Source organism: Charadrius vociferus, unplaced genomic scaffold (assembly GCF_000708025.1).
Source record: "Charadrius vociferus isolate BGI_N301 unplaced genomic scaffold, ASM70802v2 scaffold209, whole genome shotgun sequence".
Classification (NCBI taxonomy): Eukaryota; Metazoa; Chordata; class Aves; order Charadriiformes; family Charadriidae; genus Charadrius; species Charadrius vociferus.
This window is the reverse complement of record NW_009660387.1, coordinates 447,230-467,123: the sequence shown is the minus strand read 5'-3', so window position 1 is coordinate 467,123 and position 19,894 is coordinate 447,230. Positions and strand designations below refer to the sequence as shown.

Below are 19,894 nucleotides of genomic sequence, written 5' to 3'. Positions count from 1 at the left end.
TAACAGTGTCTTGAAATACAGATTGTGCATCTAAAAAAAAAATAATTTGGGAAGTGTTTGTTTCACTTTCTGTGTTTCCCCTCTTCTTCCTCTGTTTCTCTACCTTACTGAACCTGCTGTTAAATATAAACTGAGAGGACATAGAATGTAGAAAATCTTAGAGAATAGGGATGGGCTTATCCAATCTTTGCTCCTGCTGGAGAAAGATTAGATTTTTATTTTTTTTTTCATCGTGGTGGGTGCTTTATAAAAAATTATTTGGTTTTAATTATCTGCAATAGGCAGCAGTTCTTTCAGACATTCTTAAACATTTTTAATAGTTCAAGTTGATTCATTACTCAAAATAAATCATCTTATTTATGAAGCATTGCTTATTTGTATGCCAATAAAAAAGAGAAAACAAGTAAAAGGAGGGAGGGTTTGCTTTCATGGGCACAACTGTGCAAACCAACTTACCATGTCAATCAGGTATGTGATTCTGGACAAGTCTGGTGGGTGTATCAGAAGTTGTGAGAGAAAAGGAAAGGAAAATTTTTTTTCACACGCACTTTCATGCTCTTCATAGCTGACGGACTGAGGAAGGAAAATTGCCTTTTAAGTCTCCCAAGACACACAGCTCCAGCTAAAAAGCCATGAACATGCTTATATTTTTGTCCAAACACTGAGAAAGAATAGAGTAGAAAACTGAAGTTATTCAGGATTTAGGAAGTGTTTATAAGGTCCACGAAATGGAGACTTCCATAGATTTCTGCATGTGGTGCTCGGGAATGGATTCTGGTTGTTGAGTATTAGCTGTAACTGCAGTTTGGTTTTCTTTCTTCTTGTCATTGTTTTGTTTCCAAATGCTACAGTAGCATTAAAACAAAAGATACTGATGGGAGATGGATTATCTCACTTGATCGCTGTGATTGCTGATTACCATAGTTTTTTTTATCAAGGGCCATTCACAAGCCATATGCATTTGTGTAGCGGAGTTTAGTATATGTTTTAAGCATGTTTGTTAAGGTGCAGATTGGTTATACAATAAAAGATTTGGTGATGATGTAGACACTTTGCAGGGAAAGGTATGTATTTGTATTTGTGTTTTGCAACATCCTAAGCAGCTCTGAGTGCTGGCGTTCATAGTCTTTCTTATTTGCTTTCTTCTTCCATATTCCTTTACTTTCTTTTAAGCCAGCTTCTATACTTGAGATTGCTCACTGAGCCATTTCACACACTAGGACTGCGGGATGCCGAGCAAGTGGGGGGGAATGAATTTGTTTTTTTACTGAGTTAACACTGAAATGGCTTGGTGTGTGGTGTGACAAGCTCCAGGCTGCTGCACAGTGGAACAGAGGGCAAGAATGTGTGTGGGAAGAAGGGAGAAACAGCCAGCAGTTAAATCAGCTTGGCTACTGCGGAGTTTTAGCCACCCCAAAGTGTGTGGGAGGGGAGGCAGGAAAGCTTTTACTGCTTGTTGAGGCAAGGAGTCATTAACTGGTCAGATGTATCTGTGTGATGAGGAGTCAGTCCCATATCCCAGGAAGGCAGGCAGTGCGGTTTTAATTAAGAGAAAGGGGAATACTCTCTTGTGGAAGAAAAAAAACCCAAACGTCTTTGGGGTAGAAATATCACTGTGGTTCTGTAGTATAGGAGTTTCGCTGCCAATGTCAGTATAGGATGTTTCAGCCTCCAGCTGCTCATTCCTGTTGCAGTATGTTGGCTGTGCTGAGAGCTTTTATGACTTCCTTGCTATATTATTAGACTAATAAAGCCTAAAATAAATTTTCACAGAGGAGCAAGAATGAACAAACAGAAAGGGGAGAGGGAAACTTTTTAAGCTAGTGTTGCCCTGAAAGTTCATCTGGCTTTGGACGTGTGACCTCAGGTACAGTATGACTGGTTAAACTAGAGTTAACTGTCGTGCAAGATGTCATGTGCTTGTTACATGCTCTCTTGAGGCAGAGGTGTATAGTGGTGTGCTCAGCTTGGAGGTAGTCAGCTCCTCTGGAGCGCCTTGAAGCACGGTGTCTAGTGCAGTCTTGGCTACTAGAAAACAGAGCAGACCTTTTTTAAACGTAAATGGCAAGTTTTTGGTGATGGGAGGCTGCAGGCGTGGTTTCCGTGGGAAGAGGCTTGGGGCTGCCCTGTGCTGGACACAGCCAGTTCCAGACGGCTCCAGCAGACCGAAGCTGAACCCATCAGCCATGTGTGTGGCGCTTCTGTGAAAATATATTTAAGGAAGGGTAGGAAACGCTGGACCAAGGCGTGGGGAGTGTGGAACAAAAAGAGGGAATACCAACATCAGGGAGGAAGGAGGAGAAGGTTCATCATGGCAGAGCAGATATCCCCTGCAGCCTGTAGAGGACCCATGAGGGAGAAGCAGAAAGGTGTGAGAAGGAAGGAGCAGCAAAAAGGAATAAACCACTGTGTCCTGAGCATGACCCCCACACCCCTGCACCACTCAGAGTTGGGGGTAGGGAATTTGTTGGTTTAATGATTATCTTTTTGATTCCCTCTACCCAAATCAATAATGAAGTATTTATTTTAATTGGCAATAAATTAAATTAACTTTGTCAAGTAAGGCTATTTTGCCCACAATAACAACTGGTAAGAAATCTCCCTGTCTTTATCTCAATCCATGAGCTTTTTTGTTCCTGTTCTTCATATTTTCTACCCCCTGCCCTGCTGAGAGCACAGAGTGAGCACAGACTTGAGTGGGAGTTTAGCAGCTAGCCAAAGGTGATCCGCAAGACAAAACCCGATGTATTTGTAGGGTGAAACAGTTGGTGCTGATGTCTCAGTGTCTGTCTTACACGTGCATGTGTCAGGGGGTTGCTTTGAACTAGGACTAGTCTGGCCTTGTGGCCTGTTCAAGATGAGTGCATCAGGTACATTTCTGAGGCACATCTTTCAGTTTAGTTGTATCTGGAAGAATTCAAGTTGGAGTGGTCAGCAACTTCTCCATGATGCACACCAAAGGATGGTAGGTGAGAATGACACAACCGAATGAAAAAAGCATATTGATTTCCTTTAAACCTTAGTACTACCACATCTATTTAAATCATGTATAATCATATTCTCACAGTACAAAATATATAGAAGCATTTTAAGCAAGAAGTTTACTATTGATGTAGATACTTCCTTTCAAAATACTGTCCTACCCAAGCTGTGGCTGGAGAACTAATCATTTAGTGTACTGGGCCTGAAAAATCAGAATGCTCTGTGTTTAAAAATTATGTATGTCTTCCATCTTGCTAAGAAACTTGATGCTTTCCTTCCCCAAAACAGTTGTGGCTGCCACAGTCTATGCATGTCACTCTTAAGATGTTAAAAATGGTGCTGTAATCTAGGCTGCTAGAGAGCATCTAATTCTTCCATGCTGTAGGATACCATGAGGTTACTTTCAAAATATGTTTAGTATGTTTGAGATGTTTTAAAACCTCAGGTATCAGATTTTGAAAGGGAATTAGGTGTTTGCCAGAGTTGTCAGAGATGCGTAGGCTATTAGGTAGTTAACTCCCGTGGAAATTTTAAACGATGCTCATGTTTTATATTTTCTATCAAAGACTGACAGATCTTCCTTTACACAATTATTTAGAGCAGTTATCTTTTTATTGCTTCCAGCAATTCATTTTCAGTGTTGCTATCCAAACACAAGGCTGCATTTTCTCTGCGTGGTGATTATCGCTGGGAATTCCCTTTTCCATCTTAGAAGTCTGAACTTTCATGCCATTTTAACAACTTCAGTGACTCTCTAAATAATTAGCCATGTATATAATGGAAACTTGAACTTGCCTCCGGTTGCTAAAAAAAAATCCGAGATTTGTAAACGGACTGATAGTCTGGAATGTTTATTGGTAACAGTGGTGTAAATTGACAACTTTTAAATGATTTTCAAGGGATGATGTATCAGACTGTGCGCTAAGCAAGTTAAATGAAACACTACATCTTTCCCCCTATTTCTGGTTGTATAACAATACCTTTCATGCAGTTGGCAGAGAAACTTAAGCTTGTGCTTTTAAACCTTGCTGCTCTATTTATTATCACTGTTGTCATTCATGTTTAATTTTGAAAGAAGTGCTGACAGAAAAGTCTTAAAGAATGGAGCGGAAAGTCATTTCTTCAGCCACATCAAGAAGAGAAAAATTATTAGATGAAGTGTCCAAAAAGGATTAAAATGTGAAGTAAAATAGTCCAGCAATTAAAAGATGACAGTTTGTTTTAGATTCTAAGACCTTATCTTGGCTTAGTGTATGTTCTTTAAGCTAAATTTTGTTTACTAGTGAAGGAGACTGTTCTAAATATGAGATACATAACCATTAGTAAATAGTACGTGTCACCTCTTGCTGCTTAAAGTTGACTTACTCCACTGGCAGATTCTAGAGTTGTCCTGAAGCTCTTTTAGGTGTTTGGAATACAAAAGGATTGTTTTGATATGGAATGTGTGCAACCTTTGTTACTGAAGGACATGGCTAAAATACTCAGCACAAGTTTAGAAAACTTAACAAGAGGTAGGAAACAGGTCATACTCATATACATATAACATAACTCATACATATAACACAATAGATTATATTCAGTATGATAAATTGCAGATAATATGGTGTCTCACAAGATGATAATAATGGGGTTTTTCTTAGGAAATTTTCGGTTACCTGCTTGCAGCCAAACATCTGCTTGGTTTTATGTCGTATTAAGAACTGTAACAGTATCTGTAGGCACTTGAGATTTTTAATTACCTCTTGAGGAACATGTGGAGATGGAATTTAACTCAGCCTGGTAAAAACATTTGATAAAGTATTGATTGGATGACAATGTAATTTTTTTAAGTGAAAACAATGAAATATATGTGCCATCTCTGCCTTTTTTGCTCCCTCTCCTTTCCTTTTTACTGGTCTTAAACACGACATATTTTGACATTTGGGTTACAGTCCAAATGGACTTCAGAATCTGTCATCTCTTTTCTACCCTGTGGCTTTGTTGAATCAAGGTGGTATGTACTCATTTGTCTCTTCACACCTTGTTTTCTTCTTCCTTAATAGGTCTACTGTTAAACAAGTCCCTGCTGTTTTTAAAATAGGACTTCTGCTCTTAGCCCCAAGACCCCTTAGTCATACAAAACCTTGCTCTGTGACTTCTGTTCGTTTGTTTTCCTGTTTGGAGATTTTATTTTCCACTTTCTGTTTCTCCTTCCTCTGCTGCTGATGCTCAGGCTGTGAGCAATTCTTTCACTCATGCAATATTGCACAAAGGAACGAGGTAAATGACAGCATATAGTTTCTTCCTCATGGTTCTACTTCCCTTCAAAATATAAGTGAAGCCCACAAGAAATTAATAAAGTGGCCAAAATGAACTATTTTGAACACTATTTTAACCCATAAATAAAGCAGAATCTTTCTGTAGTTTCCTATTAGATTTTTACTTTGCTTTCCATCTAAAATAGGTATCAGATACTATGCTGAAGTGTGGTAGCATTAATGTCATTATACAGTAAGAGACAAAATAAAAGTGCCGTATTTTCTGGAGATCATAGTCATTCACGGAATCACATAGTTTTCTGTTTTCTTATGCTATCCATCAGTTAGGCTTACATGTGATCCTATTTAGGAAAGACTGGATTTGTACTTCAGTGAATGAGAAGGAGAACCTCACTGCCTAGAAAAGAGGTGGTGGTCATTTAGTGTCAAATCAATGCCTAAGTGTGATGGAAGGGAACGTTACAATATGGGTTTAGTAGTTCCTCTGCATGGAGGTGGTGTAAAAACTGATATGTGAGTATATGTGAAAGATGTACTGCTGTTTTCTTACTTGTTAGAAATTCTGTATAAAGGGCAAATTTTACATGAATTTCTTTATCTTAATTTCTTCTGCAGCAGTGAGAGACAGTTGCTTCTTTTTGCTGCTCTGTTTGCACTTCCTAAGATGACATTACATAATGGTTTCTAAGGGGTTACTCTGCTCATTTTGCTTTTAGATTATATTTGCAAGGATGTGAGGGAGGAAGTACGTAATGCACGTGTAATATGAAAGTTTTAGTAAGAAAATTTGCACTTTGCGGATCTGCAGATTTTTTCCTGGATTGAAATTCAGTCATTTCCAAATTCTGAGCATTTCTTCTGCATTTATAGATGACTAAAAGATCAAAAGTCTAGCATAAATCTGAGTGACCTGTTGAATGCTTCACATGAAAGAATGTTCATGTTGCTGCCTATATTTTTGAATGTTACTGATTCATGTTAGAAGTTTAAGAAGGGCACACATAAAAATATTTCTTTCTACACAACAATATGGTAAGCATTCTCAAACTAAGAAATTGTGTTTATATTTTCCCATAAATACATATGTAGGTCATTCTTGGAACAATGAACAATTGTATGGAAAGAGAATAGAAAAGTAAAATGTCTGCTTCAGAATACAGACTGATATTTCCCTCCCTTTTCAAATTATCATTCAAGATTTTGCTGTTTTTCTAGAATGCTAGTGGTAAATTAAAAGAAAAAAAAAGTTTAAGGATAATTAAATAACAAAAATACGAAATAGTTTCAACAAAGAAAGAAAATTCAGAGTGGTTTTGGATTTTTGCATTTCTATACTAGCAGAAGGATTGATTTATGATCAGAAAAAGTAAAATTGTTGTTTGGTTAAAAACAAAATTTCTCAAGCTTTGAGAGATGTCACAGTGGTTTCTGCTCTTTCTTTATTCACAACTGTTTCTGCTTTCCTTCCTCTTCTCTAGAACAGAGATGCAAGCTAATATATGCTCGTTAAAATTTATGCCAGTGTAATTTCATACATTTTGATTTTTAAACAACAAATAATAAAAAAAACCCCACCATTATTAAAGAAGTAAACTGCAAGAAATTTAAACATAAGAAAAGAAACTTCTTTACTTATGAGGGTGGTCAGATACTGGTATAAGTTTCCTAGACAGGTTGTAGAGCCTCCATTCTTTGAGATGTTCAAACCCCAACTGGATGTGGTCCTAGGCACCCTGCTCTAGTTGACCTTGCTTTGAGTGAGGGATCAGACTAGAGACCTCAAGGTTTTAATAGTTCTGTAGTGTGGTGAAAGAGCCTGTCTTCTGTATTTGGAGATAATTTCACAGTGATGTTGGATATTTAGGATGAAGATCTTGGTGTAGTCTGCAAATGTGCATTAAAGGAACTTATTACCCTACAGTTCTTCAGATTATGACCAAGGAGATCTTTTATTAATAGGTCAAAACAAGAAAACCTGTTAAGTTTTGTGTGTTTATATTTTGAGATCTATGTGAGTTGTTAAAGTTAATTTCACACTTCAGTTCTGAAGGAAAATAATTAAATGTCATGTCGTCAGTGTTCTTAATAAAGTTTAAATAATTTATTAGAATTTTCAAATGTGTTTGTGTTTCCAAACATTGTGTTCTAATTGTTTTAAAATATTTTTTTTCCTTTATTCAACAGCTTGATTATATAGCTAATACATGACCTTATTGTCTTCCACAGATCTGAAGAGGGAAGCCAGTATTTGTCACATGCTGAAGCATCCTCATATTGTTGAACTCTTGGAGACATACAGCTCAGATGGAATGCTTTATATGGTCTTTGAGTTGTAAGTTTTGCTTTTTGATTTTATCTTTCTTTGTTGTCATTTGCTAAATAAAATCCTAAAAGTAGGTCTGCTTCTTCCTGCTTGTTTTGTAGCTCAGAAGTCTTGAGTGCTATGAAAAATGTCCCAAATAAAAAAATTTGTCATACTGGCTAGGGGGCTAACATCAGGCTGATTCTTTATAGCATGCTTTCTAAGGGCAGACATGGTGTACATTGATGGCTGCTGCATCCCTAAGAGGGTACATGAGAACAAGTTAAAAACCTACTCCTAGTTGTCATCTTTGGGTAACTGATGGTATTCTATTGCAGTTGTGAAGTTCTGTTTGGTTTTCTTCCAGACTTTCTTTAGCACTGCTTTCCCTTTACTAGATAAGAAGTTAAAGCTTATTGGAGTATTTCAGTATTCTTGTAAATCAATATACCCGTTCTTATCACATGAAAAGAGGCATTTGACTAGAAGATATGTTTTGGAAGCTTGAATGTAACAATTTAGTTACCATTGGCATATGGAAGGGTGAACAAAGCATGACTTTTCAGCAGTGTACAGGTATTTTTCAGTCAACAATGAGAAACAAAGGGGTGGGCAGCTCCTAAATGGCCATATTCCTCCTTTGAGGGAAAATTGTTAGTCCTTCTTGAGTTAGGTTTTAGCTAACTGGGAAGGACAAAAACATGCAGAGTGCTAATTTGTGCATCTTCTATATTTTGTCTTACTTGTCTTCTCTGTATCTACCAGGTCTTCTTTTTATGTTCTTCATATATGCATTCCTAGTGTGTCTGGGCATATGTGTTTATACCTCTACTTTCTCTAATCTTCCTGCATGATTTTTTCTGATGCATTTGGCCTGCTTACATTGGAGCAAGCCACATCATGCCAGTGTGTTAGGTCAAATTGGCATGTCCACTAGAGCCAAATATTTGACTTGAGATATACACTTAAAAATAATTCTCACATGTTAGTTTTACCATTGACGCAGAGAAAAAGTTAGATGGTAACAGAAAAAAAAAAAGTTGTAAATCTGAAAATTGTTGCTTGAAAGTCTTCTGGTTTTGTTTTTTTTTTTTTAGGTGAGTTATAAACTTATGATTGTGTTGAAATAATTGTTTCATGCTTTCTGTAAGTTTTGATTCAATACTGACTTCGGTTTTTATTTTGCAAATCCCAAAGCATGGACCAAGGGACTTTAATTATACTATTATGAAATAATTATGTACACCTTGGGGAGACATACTGTGATAATTAACAAGATTTTGAAATGGAAAAAAGGTTTTGCTTCTATTTTTACCATACCAGTAGCTCAGAAATATGAGACAAAAGCAGTAATTATTTTTTAATGACAAGCCTATTATCATTTATGTTTGTATACATAAAAAGTAAATCTAAACTATTAGGATTACTACACAAATACTGTACCTGACTTCAGGCCACATGAAAGAAGGAAATATGAGGCTAAATTATTTGAAGGATAATAATGCTTTACCACCTTGTATGTCCTCGTCTCCCTTATACACTAGAAGACATCACTCTTTTGTAACAAACAGTGATAGAAAATGAGACAGTAAGAACACCTGTGCTCAAAATGTAGCAGGGAATGGAAGAGTTCTGGGCGTGATGTGTTATGCTGAAAGGGATTCTTTGATAAAGTGATTCAACAGAAGACTGATGTTTGCTGTGGAGTAAGACTGCATTCTCTTATGTGACCATATTAATAAACTTGTAGTTAGTAGAAAAGCATCTGTGTATTTGTATGGGAGTTATTTTCCCTTGTACTGCTTTCTGTTCATTATGCTGTTGTTACAACAAACTTAACTGCTTTGCAACTAAGTTCTGTCTACAGTGATAAAATATATTTTATTATGGCTTAGTTATTCTGAAATGACAGAAAAGGGGAAGACAACACAGATCTGCAGAGGAGATATAAGCCCAGCTGGTCATGGGCCTTTTGTGGACTGGCAGGTGCTTTGCATGAAAATTAATCCATGTCCAGCACATGAAACGCACGCAATAACCAAACCTAAAACTTTGTGCCGTCAGTTGCAGATAAATGAAACGCAGGCCCACTACTGTTTCATGAGCTTTTAGCTACATGGAGCAGCTGCTAAAATGACCGTGAATATCTTTCTAAATCTATTGTTAGGAAGAAGTACAAGTTACATATGAAATGCAGCATATATCTGATAACAAGAGATGGTACCACTCAGGACAAAATACAATCTGTGCCCAATTTTGAAAAATTTTCTTACAATAAACATCAAAAAAGTCAAGTCACAATTCATAGAAGCACGGATGAACATGAACAGTAGAAATGAGGCTTAACACCAAAAAAATAGCCATGTTTTTAACCACTATTTATACACAAATTCAGGCATTCTTTAGAATGGAGTTATCATGTCATGTTACCAGTAGGTTGCTATTAGCCATTAGGTACTGCTGTAATAAACTGCATAGAAGCAGTTGGCTGTAATAGATGAAGTGCATGTGTAGAGTAAGAAACAGAACCTATCCCAGAAAGTCTTATTCTTAAAGTAAAATTATTATTTTAGAAGTTTGTGCCTGTGCCAAGTGATTTCCCTGACACATACCCCCCAGCTGCTCCCCAGAAGGGTAATTGGACTCTTTCCACAAATGGAAGAGATCCGTTTGATGCTCTAGAGAGACCTTGCATCTGATGTAGGGTAACTCTAGTCTTTATCATACAGTTGCAATTTTCTTTCTCATTCTGCGGTGTTATTTGCTGACAGCTGTATATCAAGTGATCCATCATTTAGTATTGAGTTAACTGTGACCTTTTACCTAATACAAGCATGTATTCAATACAAATATATCAAACAGATATTTTACAGTGTCAAAACAGATGAAACCAATCTTTTTTTTTAAGTCTGTGCCTTGCAAAGAACAAACTAATATGCAAAACTCTCCTGCTATTTAAAAATTCCATTTATGAAATGGGGTGCAATCTGGTTTCTTTTGTATTTGTTCAATAATGTGCTATTTTAGACAGTGCTGTCCCTGTCACATGATGTTTGCTTGCTAGTTTATGCATGTCACGGGGGAGGGACAGTGGTTTTACATAGAATGCTGTCTTCTGTTTGGTATGTAACTACCACTTTTGCTTTTATAGTCTGTTGCTAGTTACATATTTTTTTTTCTAATGGCCATTGGTCTTTATCAATAAGAATACTTTGAGAAGGGTCTGCTACTTGCAATATTTGTAAAGCAAAGCAAATACTCCATTTGAAGCATCTGAAAACCATGTTTTATACTTGGAGTACATTATATGCAGTTTATCCTCAGTGTAATCAAGTATGTGGACTGAGTACTTACCTTTCATGCTGAAGAACTCAGGTACAGGAGTAGTGAGTGGATTGCAGATAAATTAATATCTGGTCATTTGCAGAATATTGTCGCGCTACTATACATAAGTGGTTTTGCTTTTCTTAGTGCATTTTAAGAGAGATTTATATCTTGGGACATTAGAAGAACCGATCTTCCTTAGTATATATATAACATTGCTGTTTAACCTAGCTAACATGTAAAAATGCTGTAGTTTTAAAATCTCAAATTCGTAAAAGCAATACTTTAAAATGGTTGCAGTTACGTAGCTTTACATTAAGCATAAGCTGGTGAGTGTTTAAATGACGGTACACTCAATCATGCGGCTTTGTTGAAGTGTGAAGAAAAAAAAAAGGAAAAAAATTAATGCTATCTATTTATTCTGCTTTGTTACAATACTGTGAAATAGCACAGCTTCTTAGTTTATGGAGTGAAACATTTTTTTCATTATTTTACTTAATCAAGTTAGGAATCTGGTTATGGTTTTATTTTTCAAAGGAGTCTCACCTGTAGTCCTTTATCTTTTATATGGCTTTACTGTACTTCTTTCATACTTGCATAATGCATTATCGAGGATAAAAATAAGTCTAAGTGTTAACTTTTAAAAGTAAAATCAAAAGAAACTAAAATCTGTATTTTCCACACCAAAACAGGTTGCTGTGATTACTGAAAGAAGATAGTTTCAGATGCTTTTAGGTTTAAAGTTGAGCCAGACTTTCAAAATACCCAACAAAAGGAAAAACTTTCAAATTCATTTTGAAAAGCTTACAGTACACTTAAAGAAGACATTAAATTTGAGGTTCTGTCTGTCCTCACTTCAGATGTTTAAAAATTACACACGAAGTCTGAGGCATCTCTGTACGCGCTTTTTTTTTTTTTCCTGCAGACTGAAAGGGAGCCTAAAGTGACTAACTCTGATTTTAAATGCTTTAAGGCAACCAAATTCCACCAAGTATTAAATATTCTGATATCAAACTCTTTGACATAATAACAGATTATTTTTTACCTTGATGACACTCACATTTACATCGTGTTTGTATTGGGGATTTTTTGTTCTGTTTTCAATGTGTTATGCATATTACTTGTGGATGCAAAGTTTAGGCAGTTATCTGGTCTGTGTGTGCAGTTTCTCTTTTGTCCCCATTAGCCTCTTGATAGCCTATTGACTGATTACAGTCAAAGGAAGTGATAGAGAATTTAAAGCTAACTTGTGTTTGAGGAAAGAGATACCAGGTTTTTATGTTACATTTGCTTAATATTTCTTGATTTCATTCATTTGAGGGACAGGAATTAATATAATAAGAAACAGGACTTCATTAGTTTTAATGCTTAAAGAGCAATTGTTGGGAGTTTTCTGTTGACAAGGCCAGACTTTGAAATCTGGATTTTTATCTTGGATGAAATTTTGGCTCTTTCATAGTAAGTAGCAAAATTTGGCAGGGCAACTGAGAATTCAGAGCACTGAGACATTGATGCATTGAGATTTCGGCATTTATTAGAACTAATTGTCACAGGCTGCTAAGTTGCATTATTTTAGCAAAGCTTCAGAAGACCTACTTCTAAGCAAAATTAACTGGTAGAAGTCAATATAAAATGTTGGTGCATATACTAGTATTTTCAAAGGTTTGTATAAACATGAAGTAATTCACACAGCATTGGTATAAAGTGAGTATATTTGTATGGCCTCATGATACTGGCTGACATGGAGGTTTTAACATTAAATTGCAGTATGGATTAAACATTTCAGCTCAGGTACAGTACTACTTCTATGCTACCACCAAAACCAGTGCTTTTTAAGGATGCGTATGTTCTTTCTTTCATGCTATCTAATAATCTGGTTGGACCATTGCTAGGAAAACATTAGTAGAAATTTTTTTCCAAGCACACCTATTTAGAATTACTTATTCCTCCTAAGATCATCTTCTACACAGTGATTTAGGAATTAAGTATTACCAAGTGAAGTTTGTCCATTGTGACTAAATGTAATGAGTTAGTGTATGAAAAGCACTGAAATTCATCTCTTGGCTGCCAGCAAAGTTGTAAAAATGTCTTAATCTAAAGTACTGAAAAGCCTCTACAGAGATGCTGAGGTGGTAAACTCATTTAAATCCTGGATGCATGGATAATATATAGGAAATAAGAGTTTCTGTACTTTTTGTCCTAATTTTTGGAGGTTGTTACATAGGGCTTCAAGAAAAGTTAACACCATATTTTTTAAAGTTAATTTATGGCAGTTTATTTGTAGTAATTGAAAATGGCAAGTATATAAAAACTGTCCAAGTGACGGAAAAAATGCCATTGTGCAAAGGCCTTTAACATACATGGTATAAAACTCAGTAAACTCGGTTATAAGCAATACACCTAGTCTATCTTTTTTTTTTTTTTTTTTTTTAAATTTTGGTAATAATTCCCTAAAGCAGTGCTTCTCAAACTTTCTAATTCTTCATCAGTAAATTAAGTTGAAGGCCACACCTTAGTAGGTCATCTGCAAATTTAAAGCTATCATACCCAGTATTAAAATGTAGATCTCTTCTGGAGTATACTATCTCTTCCTCACACAGTGACTGTGAGCGTAAAAACAGGTTTCTGCGTTGATTATGGCTCAGGAGTAAACTTTCTGGGCAGTCTGCAACTTATCATCAGCTTTGTGCAGAACAGTAGAAAGATTTTCAAGGTGCACAGTAGCACTGATGAGAGCTATGGAAAGAAACATTAATCCAAAGGGCTGAGATCCAGGCACGGTTCTGCTAAAAATATGGAAAAATCAATAGTAGAATATGGGAAATTGGGTTCATACTGATACCCTCAACAGTTCAGGTGTGGTGATATCTGTTAACTCCCTGTTCAGAGTTGCTTTAGCTGGCACTTTCAGTGTAAATACCACAAACTGGCCTAGTCGGTTTATGTAGGTTCTGTGACTGCCCTCTACTGGTATCAGATGATTCTCTATCAGATGAATGTCCTGTAATTTTACCAAATTTTTTTGCATCTTCCACTTATGTCTTCAACAGGTGTATATCTCTGTGTGTGTATTTTAGTGAATTTTAACTTTTTTATTATTATTATTTTTATGGTTTTCACATGCCTAGCACTGGTAGTCCTTACAAAACCTTGAGACTTCCTGAACTTCTATTTCATCAATATCTCAAAGCTTTAATGCTCTGGCATCATGTAAGCCTTTCAGTTTCTGTAAAGTCATCTTTGAAGTGGTTGTGATATTGCTGAGTTCTTAGTCTGTTAGTGCACTGAATTTTCTGGGATTTCTTATAACTGAGGGTGACTCCTGCTTTTGCAGCCTCGGCTAGATAAAAGTCTCATAAGATTTGCAGATAAAATTCAACATCATTGGGGTGATACAAATCCCTATTTAGACATGAAAAAAAATCTACTCTTAAAGTAAGATTTTTGCCTTGAAAAAGTAGCCAGTTGAAGTCAGAGATTAAAATACACCTGCCATATATTTGTGCTTTTGAGAGCAACAGACTTCATCTTAATGGAATAAAACTTTCAAACATTACTTACTGCTCACAGTCTGTACCTATTTTTAATATCCACATAATTTAAACTAATTGAAATATATTTGCAAAAAAAATCCAAACTGCCACTTACTGTTACAAAATTTAAATGAAGAATGTTGGCCTGTATATGTGGGAGGCAGAAATACATGTTAAAGACCATTCTGATTATAAGCACCTTGTTTAATAGAAAAGTTAGTGTAAAGCAATGACACTCTTGGCTCAGTGTCTCGGCAGCTACCAATATTGCTAAAAATCTAGAGTGCCTCTGGATCTTTATTCATCTGTAGTTTACAAGAAGTCAGAGTGAAATTAGTCTTCTAAAGGATTCTGCTGCTTCATGAGAATGTCACCTCCTAATTTTCGGTAGTTAATCACACATTTTGTATGTCCTGCAGTGCTTGGTGTTGCTCGGGTTTCAGTTTTGTTTTCCATTTAGCTGAAATAAATTGTTGGGAGGAAGCATTGAAAAGGAGATTGACGTGAGGGTTTTTTTCAAGTGAGCTAGCTAGATCCAGATTTTTGCTGTTCTCATTGAACCTGACCCCATTGCTGCTGTACAGTACTATGTATAGTGCTGCACAGGATATTCTCTGTCTGAGTGATATTTAGTTATGTATACAGACTAGCTGTATGAATTTGAGCAACACTACTGGGAAAAAATCATGCAGTGGAATACATTGATGCAGTGATGAGCAGTCATGGCTTGGCAATACGGGTTTTTGATTTGCAGGGCTTGTTAAATCTGAAGATGGTACCAGGTGCTGAAATAACTGGCCGGGAATCTTTTTTTTCACCTACTTAAATGAATAGGCTTTTCTTTTGGTCACTAGTCTCTCTCATAGTTGTCAGTCCTCTGTCCACACAACAGTGTATTTTGCATGGAGATACCTTTTGGATTTATTTGGGAATTAAAACTTCTGCACGTTGCTTGTGACTCTTGAAGCAGAAGTTTTGCATTGCAGGTGTATAACAAAGCAAAAGTGGGTATTCTGGATAGCTTACAAAAATGTCCCTGATAATGTTGGCTTTCTAGATGCTTTGCAAATTCTGCTTCTCCCCACGCCTCCTTGAGTCGTTGTTGGAGAGGAAGAAGAAAAGGTGTAAAGGCTGAAAATGACACGTTACAATCAATATATTCACAAGTGCCTTGTTAAGCATGAATTATAATATGTGATTTTTATTGTTCCTGTTAAGTCTTGTATTCTCTCCTTGCCCCACCAAGCAATGAATATTTTTTAAATATAAATCTGCCTTAGGTTACTTACAGGAGAAAGAAAAGGAGGGCAATTAAGCCACACCAAGCTGTTTTGGTTTTAGAGAAATAGTATTCTAATTTTAGCCTAAGGACTATTAATATATGTGCATCTGAAAGTGTTATAGTACTCACTGTGGTAAGTTAGGTTATCAGAAGGAATTAGATAGTTAGGAAGAAAAGGAACAAAGTATTGAGTATCAGAGCTAGTGATATAGTGTGTGTACTGTCACTGTTTTCAGGTGCCTTCAGAGAGGCTGTGAGGCATAAAGTATCTTCTTGACTCTTTGATTATCCTAATGAAAGTGCTAACTGAAAATACTATACTACATTTCTACAGTATTTTTTAAATTCTTCATTTCGAATTCAGTTTGAGTAAGATTTTTCTATAACTACAGTCTATATTATAGAGTTGTTCTTCTAATGCTTTTAAGAACACAATGTAATAAAATGTATTAATTGTTAACATGCAGAGTCTTCTTGTACAGGGCGTTGACTTTCTGCTGTCTTGCATACCTTGTTCAATGAGCAGTTTAAGCAATAGAAGAAATGTTTGGTTTTGCTAATGTTTTGAGACAACTGTTACATGACCTGAGGGGCACGAAACGGTTAACCTGTGGCAAGCCATGTTCTGTTAGCTTACCTATTAAATACTATTTTAGTTAATAATGCGTTGTACATGTATACAGAGTATTTTATGTAAGATTTACATAGTAGATTAAATAGATTTTTGGAGCATTTTTTATGTAATTGATTGTAGTTATCTGTCTTAAGCATTTTTTCCTCTTTGTACCTGCAGTATGGATGGAGCAGACCTGTGTTTTGAAATTGTGAAGAGAGCAGATGCTGGATTTGTGTACAGTGAGGCTGTAGCCAGGTATGTATTATAATTTTAATTAATCCCACAGGATAAATGGAAAATATTGGAATATACTGTTGTACAATCCGGTAGCTAAAAGTTAGCTAATACTGTCAATAATCCTGTTTCCATAGTCTGAATGTTTATTAAAATAATTAGCACAATAAAAGTAGAATTCGGAGCATTTTGTCATTTACTAGTTGTGTATTTGGATGGCATTATTGAATAAAAAGTATTTCACATCCAATACTTAATTCTCCTCTGCCTTTTATGGATCTCTCATACAACAGCATTAGGTGACTTCCCTGACAAGTGTGTTTTATAGGTCTTGCTAGATGAAGTCATCTTTTCTCTCTTTTTTTTTTTCTTTTCTTTTTTATGGATCACTTTATTTATGGTTACTTCAACTTTTCACTTCTGAAGTAAACTAAAATCAAAGACTATATAATTGCAGAAGAACAACAAAACCTAATGTCCTAGTAGCATGATAATGAGCTCAAAGTCCATGAGATTCTTTGTTTGCTTTTCTCAGCACTGTAGATTTTTAGCATCATAGAAGCCAGATTGGAAGAGACATCATGAGGTCTCTATTTCAACCTCCTGCTCAAGGCTGGGTCAACATTGCATTTGGATAATGTTGCTTAAGGCTTTGTCCAGTGGTGTCTAGAAAACCTCCAAGAATGGAGATTCTACAGCCTCCCTGGGCAACTTGGTGCAATGCATAATTATGTTGCTAGGGAAAAACATTTCCTTCTAACCAGCAGGAACCTCCAGAGGACAAGGACTGCGTCCCTTAGCCCACTAGTAGTGCCCTGCCTGACGCAGCACAGGGTGCTGTTGGCTTTCTGGGCTTTCTAGTATGGTCAGTAATCTGTTAGGGGATCTTTTGGACACAGAAGAAAGAAGTTAGTCTTCAGTCTGCGTCAAGGAAGGCAAGATCTTGGTTCTGTGCCTTTCTAGATAAATCAGGCATTGATACTCACTTTTTTCCTTTCTGTGTTTTGTTATTAAAAAAAAATGGAAGGGTCCTGACTTCTTTCTTTGTCATATAAAACAGAATTATTGAACGTTTAAAACGTTTATAAAATTGAAAGTGCAGATTTTTCTTTTCTAATTTTCCATGGCTTCAGTCAGAATAATCCTCAAACTTTAGAGGTTATTATTCATTATTATAAACACAAACTCCATTGTACTGAACTCTGAATATTTAAGTTTAAGTTGGTTGATTAGTTTTATATAATTAGAGTCATAAAACTTAGTTTGTTATATGCATATAGTAATTTTTCCTGCAGGTTTGTCACGTATGATGTCTTTGTTTTTTCAGTCATTACATGAGACAGATATTGGAAGCTCTACGTTACTGTCATGATAATAATATAATTCACAGGGATGTGAAGGTAAGGGGTCTAATTCCTTTTTTTCTTCACCACAATAATACAAACTACTGAATTTTGATTTCTGTAATTTAGAGGAAGGGAAAGCTATGGAAAAGAAAGCTGTATTTGCTGACTGTGTGTTTACTCTTACTGTGTCATGTAAGATTAAAGCCCATCTCTAAATCCATCATTAAAGAACATTTAGGAGGTCTTTATTCACAGATTGCATATGCATTTGATTGCAGCTTGCTTTGAAAGTCAGTTTAATTTCTAGTTTTTGAATATTCATATGAAATCCACTTGCTTTTTTTTCTTGTTAGGAAAATGTGTGTATAAATCAATTGCGTAAATTAAATTGGAATTGGTAGATTAGTGGCATCATTTTGACAGCGTAATGACAGTCTTCATCCAAACTAATATTTCAAAGAGATGTACATGGTTAAATGCTACAATATTCGTAGTATTATCTACTTTTTGCAAGCAGTCTTAAACATTTATTATTATGAGATCTTATCTAATACAAACAAGTTTAGGAGGAGAAATACAATGTTTAAGAACAGCATATGTATGTACTCTTTGATCGCATTAATTTTCTACTATTTCTATCGCTATTTATGGAACTAGTTTATCCCAAAGTACAGTAATGTACTTAGGGAGTTTTAACCTAAGTGGGCTTGACTGTCTTCAAATCAGTCTAAAGTAGTCTAAGCCAGCAGACAGTATTTCATTTTGGAAAAATCAGTGCAGAAATGTAACTACAGGGTTTGGGTGTAGAACATATTAAGCTAACTGCAATATCCCAGCTCTAGATGTCACTGTAGACATTGTTTTGAAAGGAAGTAGACTAAATGACCAATTTCCAAAATATCTGAATGGATGAAAGTGGATTAATAAAAATCTGCAAGGTTGATATAGTCATACTGCATTTCTTTCCCCGCTTAAGTTTTCTGTAAATGTTATTTTGAACTGCAAAATGTTTGATCGTTATCTGATGCACAGGAAAATTTGCACCTTATAGTCCCTGTAAGAATTAGGTGTCTTTTAGCCACTTTTGTGCTCCCTTAGCTCTCAACTGATTAGGAAGAGTTAGACAGGAATACTTCAGTTTGCTGTAGTCTGGTGCCAGAACCTTCACCTGACTTCTGTAAATGACAAGATCTACTGAAGCTTCTGGAGCATTATGGCTGCAGCCTATGATTGAACTCCTGCATGCCCCAGATTCACCTCTTATGACATATGTAAAACATGAAAACTTTCACAAGCTGGCCTGTAGTTGTCTTAATTTCCTTCACTGCTCTGTGAGATCAGGTGCTTCTTGCACCTCTGTATATCATTTGACCCCCTTCAACATTGCTTAAAGGCTTTACAATCAGTGACAATTGCACCTTTGCTTCACCTTCAGTTGATGCGATCATGCATTCATTCACTCACTCCTTGGAAATTGGATCATGTGATAAGGAAAGTAGAAAATGCCAGTGCAGGAAGGTGGAAAAGTCAAGACAGCTATGCATCAGAAATGTGAATATAAAGAACTTTTTCCCTTATGACAACATTTATTCCTATTTTGCCAACCTAGTGATATAGGACTCAGCCATTCTTTTTATTCTTTCAGAACCTTGCTGTGTCAGAAATACCCAAAAGATGGTTGCTGAAAGTAGCAACATTGAAATGGAGTCTTTTCCAATATAGAATGTTATTACACAGTAGTTCATATACAGAACTATCTTCATGTAAGAGAACAAAAGAAGGGGAATGGTAGTAATATGGGTCTGAAATGGGATGTTTATCTTTTTCCATAAAACACTTGCTAGAGTATGAGTACCATTTGTCACTGAAGTCAGCCACTTTCTCATGAGCTGTCAATATTAGACAATAATGAAAGTATTTTGTTAATGTAGTCATTAAAAAGTGATGAATGGGAGAGGACCTTTAAAACAGGACAAAGCAATAGGAGGAAAGTGGCCTATCTCTTTCTTCCATATCT

At 36.0% G+C, this 19,894-nt stretch overlaps 1 protein-coding gene across 4 annotated transcripts in view; it reads left to right on the top strand.

Annotated features, from left to right (window-relative positions):
- Positions 1-19,894, top strand: part of CASK (calcium/calmodulin-dependent serine protein kinase (MAGUK family)) — a 162,489-nt gene that overhangs the window by 22,943 nt on the left and 119,652 nt on the right. For 2 of the 4 annotated variants that reach the window (XM_009893282.1, XM_009893281.1), the window contains exons 2-4: positions 7,467-7,572; positions 16,475-16,552; positions 17,859-17,931. In XM_009893282.1, coding sequence (XP_009891584.1) covers positions 7,496-7,572; positions 16,475-16,552; positions 17,859-17,931 — 228 coding nt within the window. In that variant the 5' untranslated portion in view covers positions 7,467-7,495. Of the gene's footprint in view, positions 1-7,466; positions 7,573-16,474; positions 16,553-17,858; positions 17,932-19,894 lie in introns of those variants that run through there. The other 2 variants (XM_009893280.1, XM_009893279.1) reach the window with 1 other exon arrangement.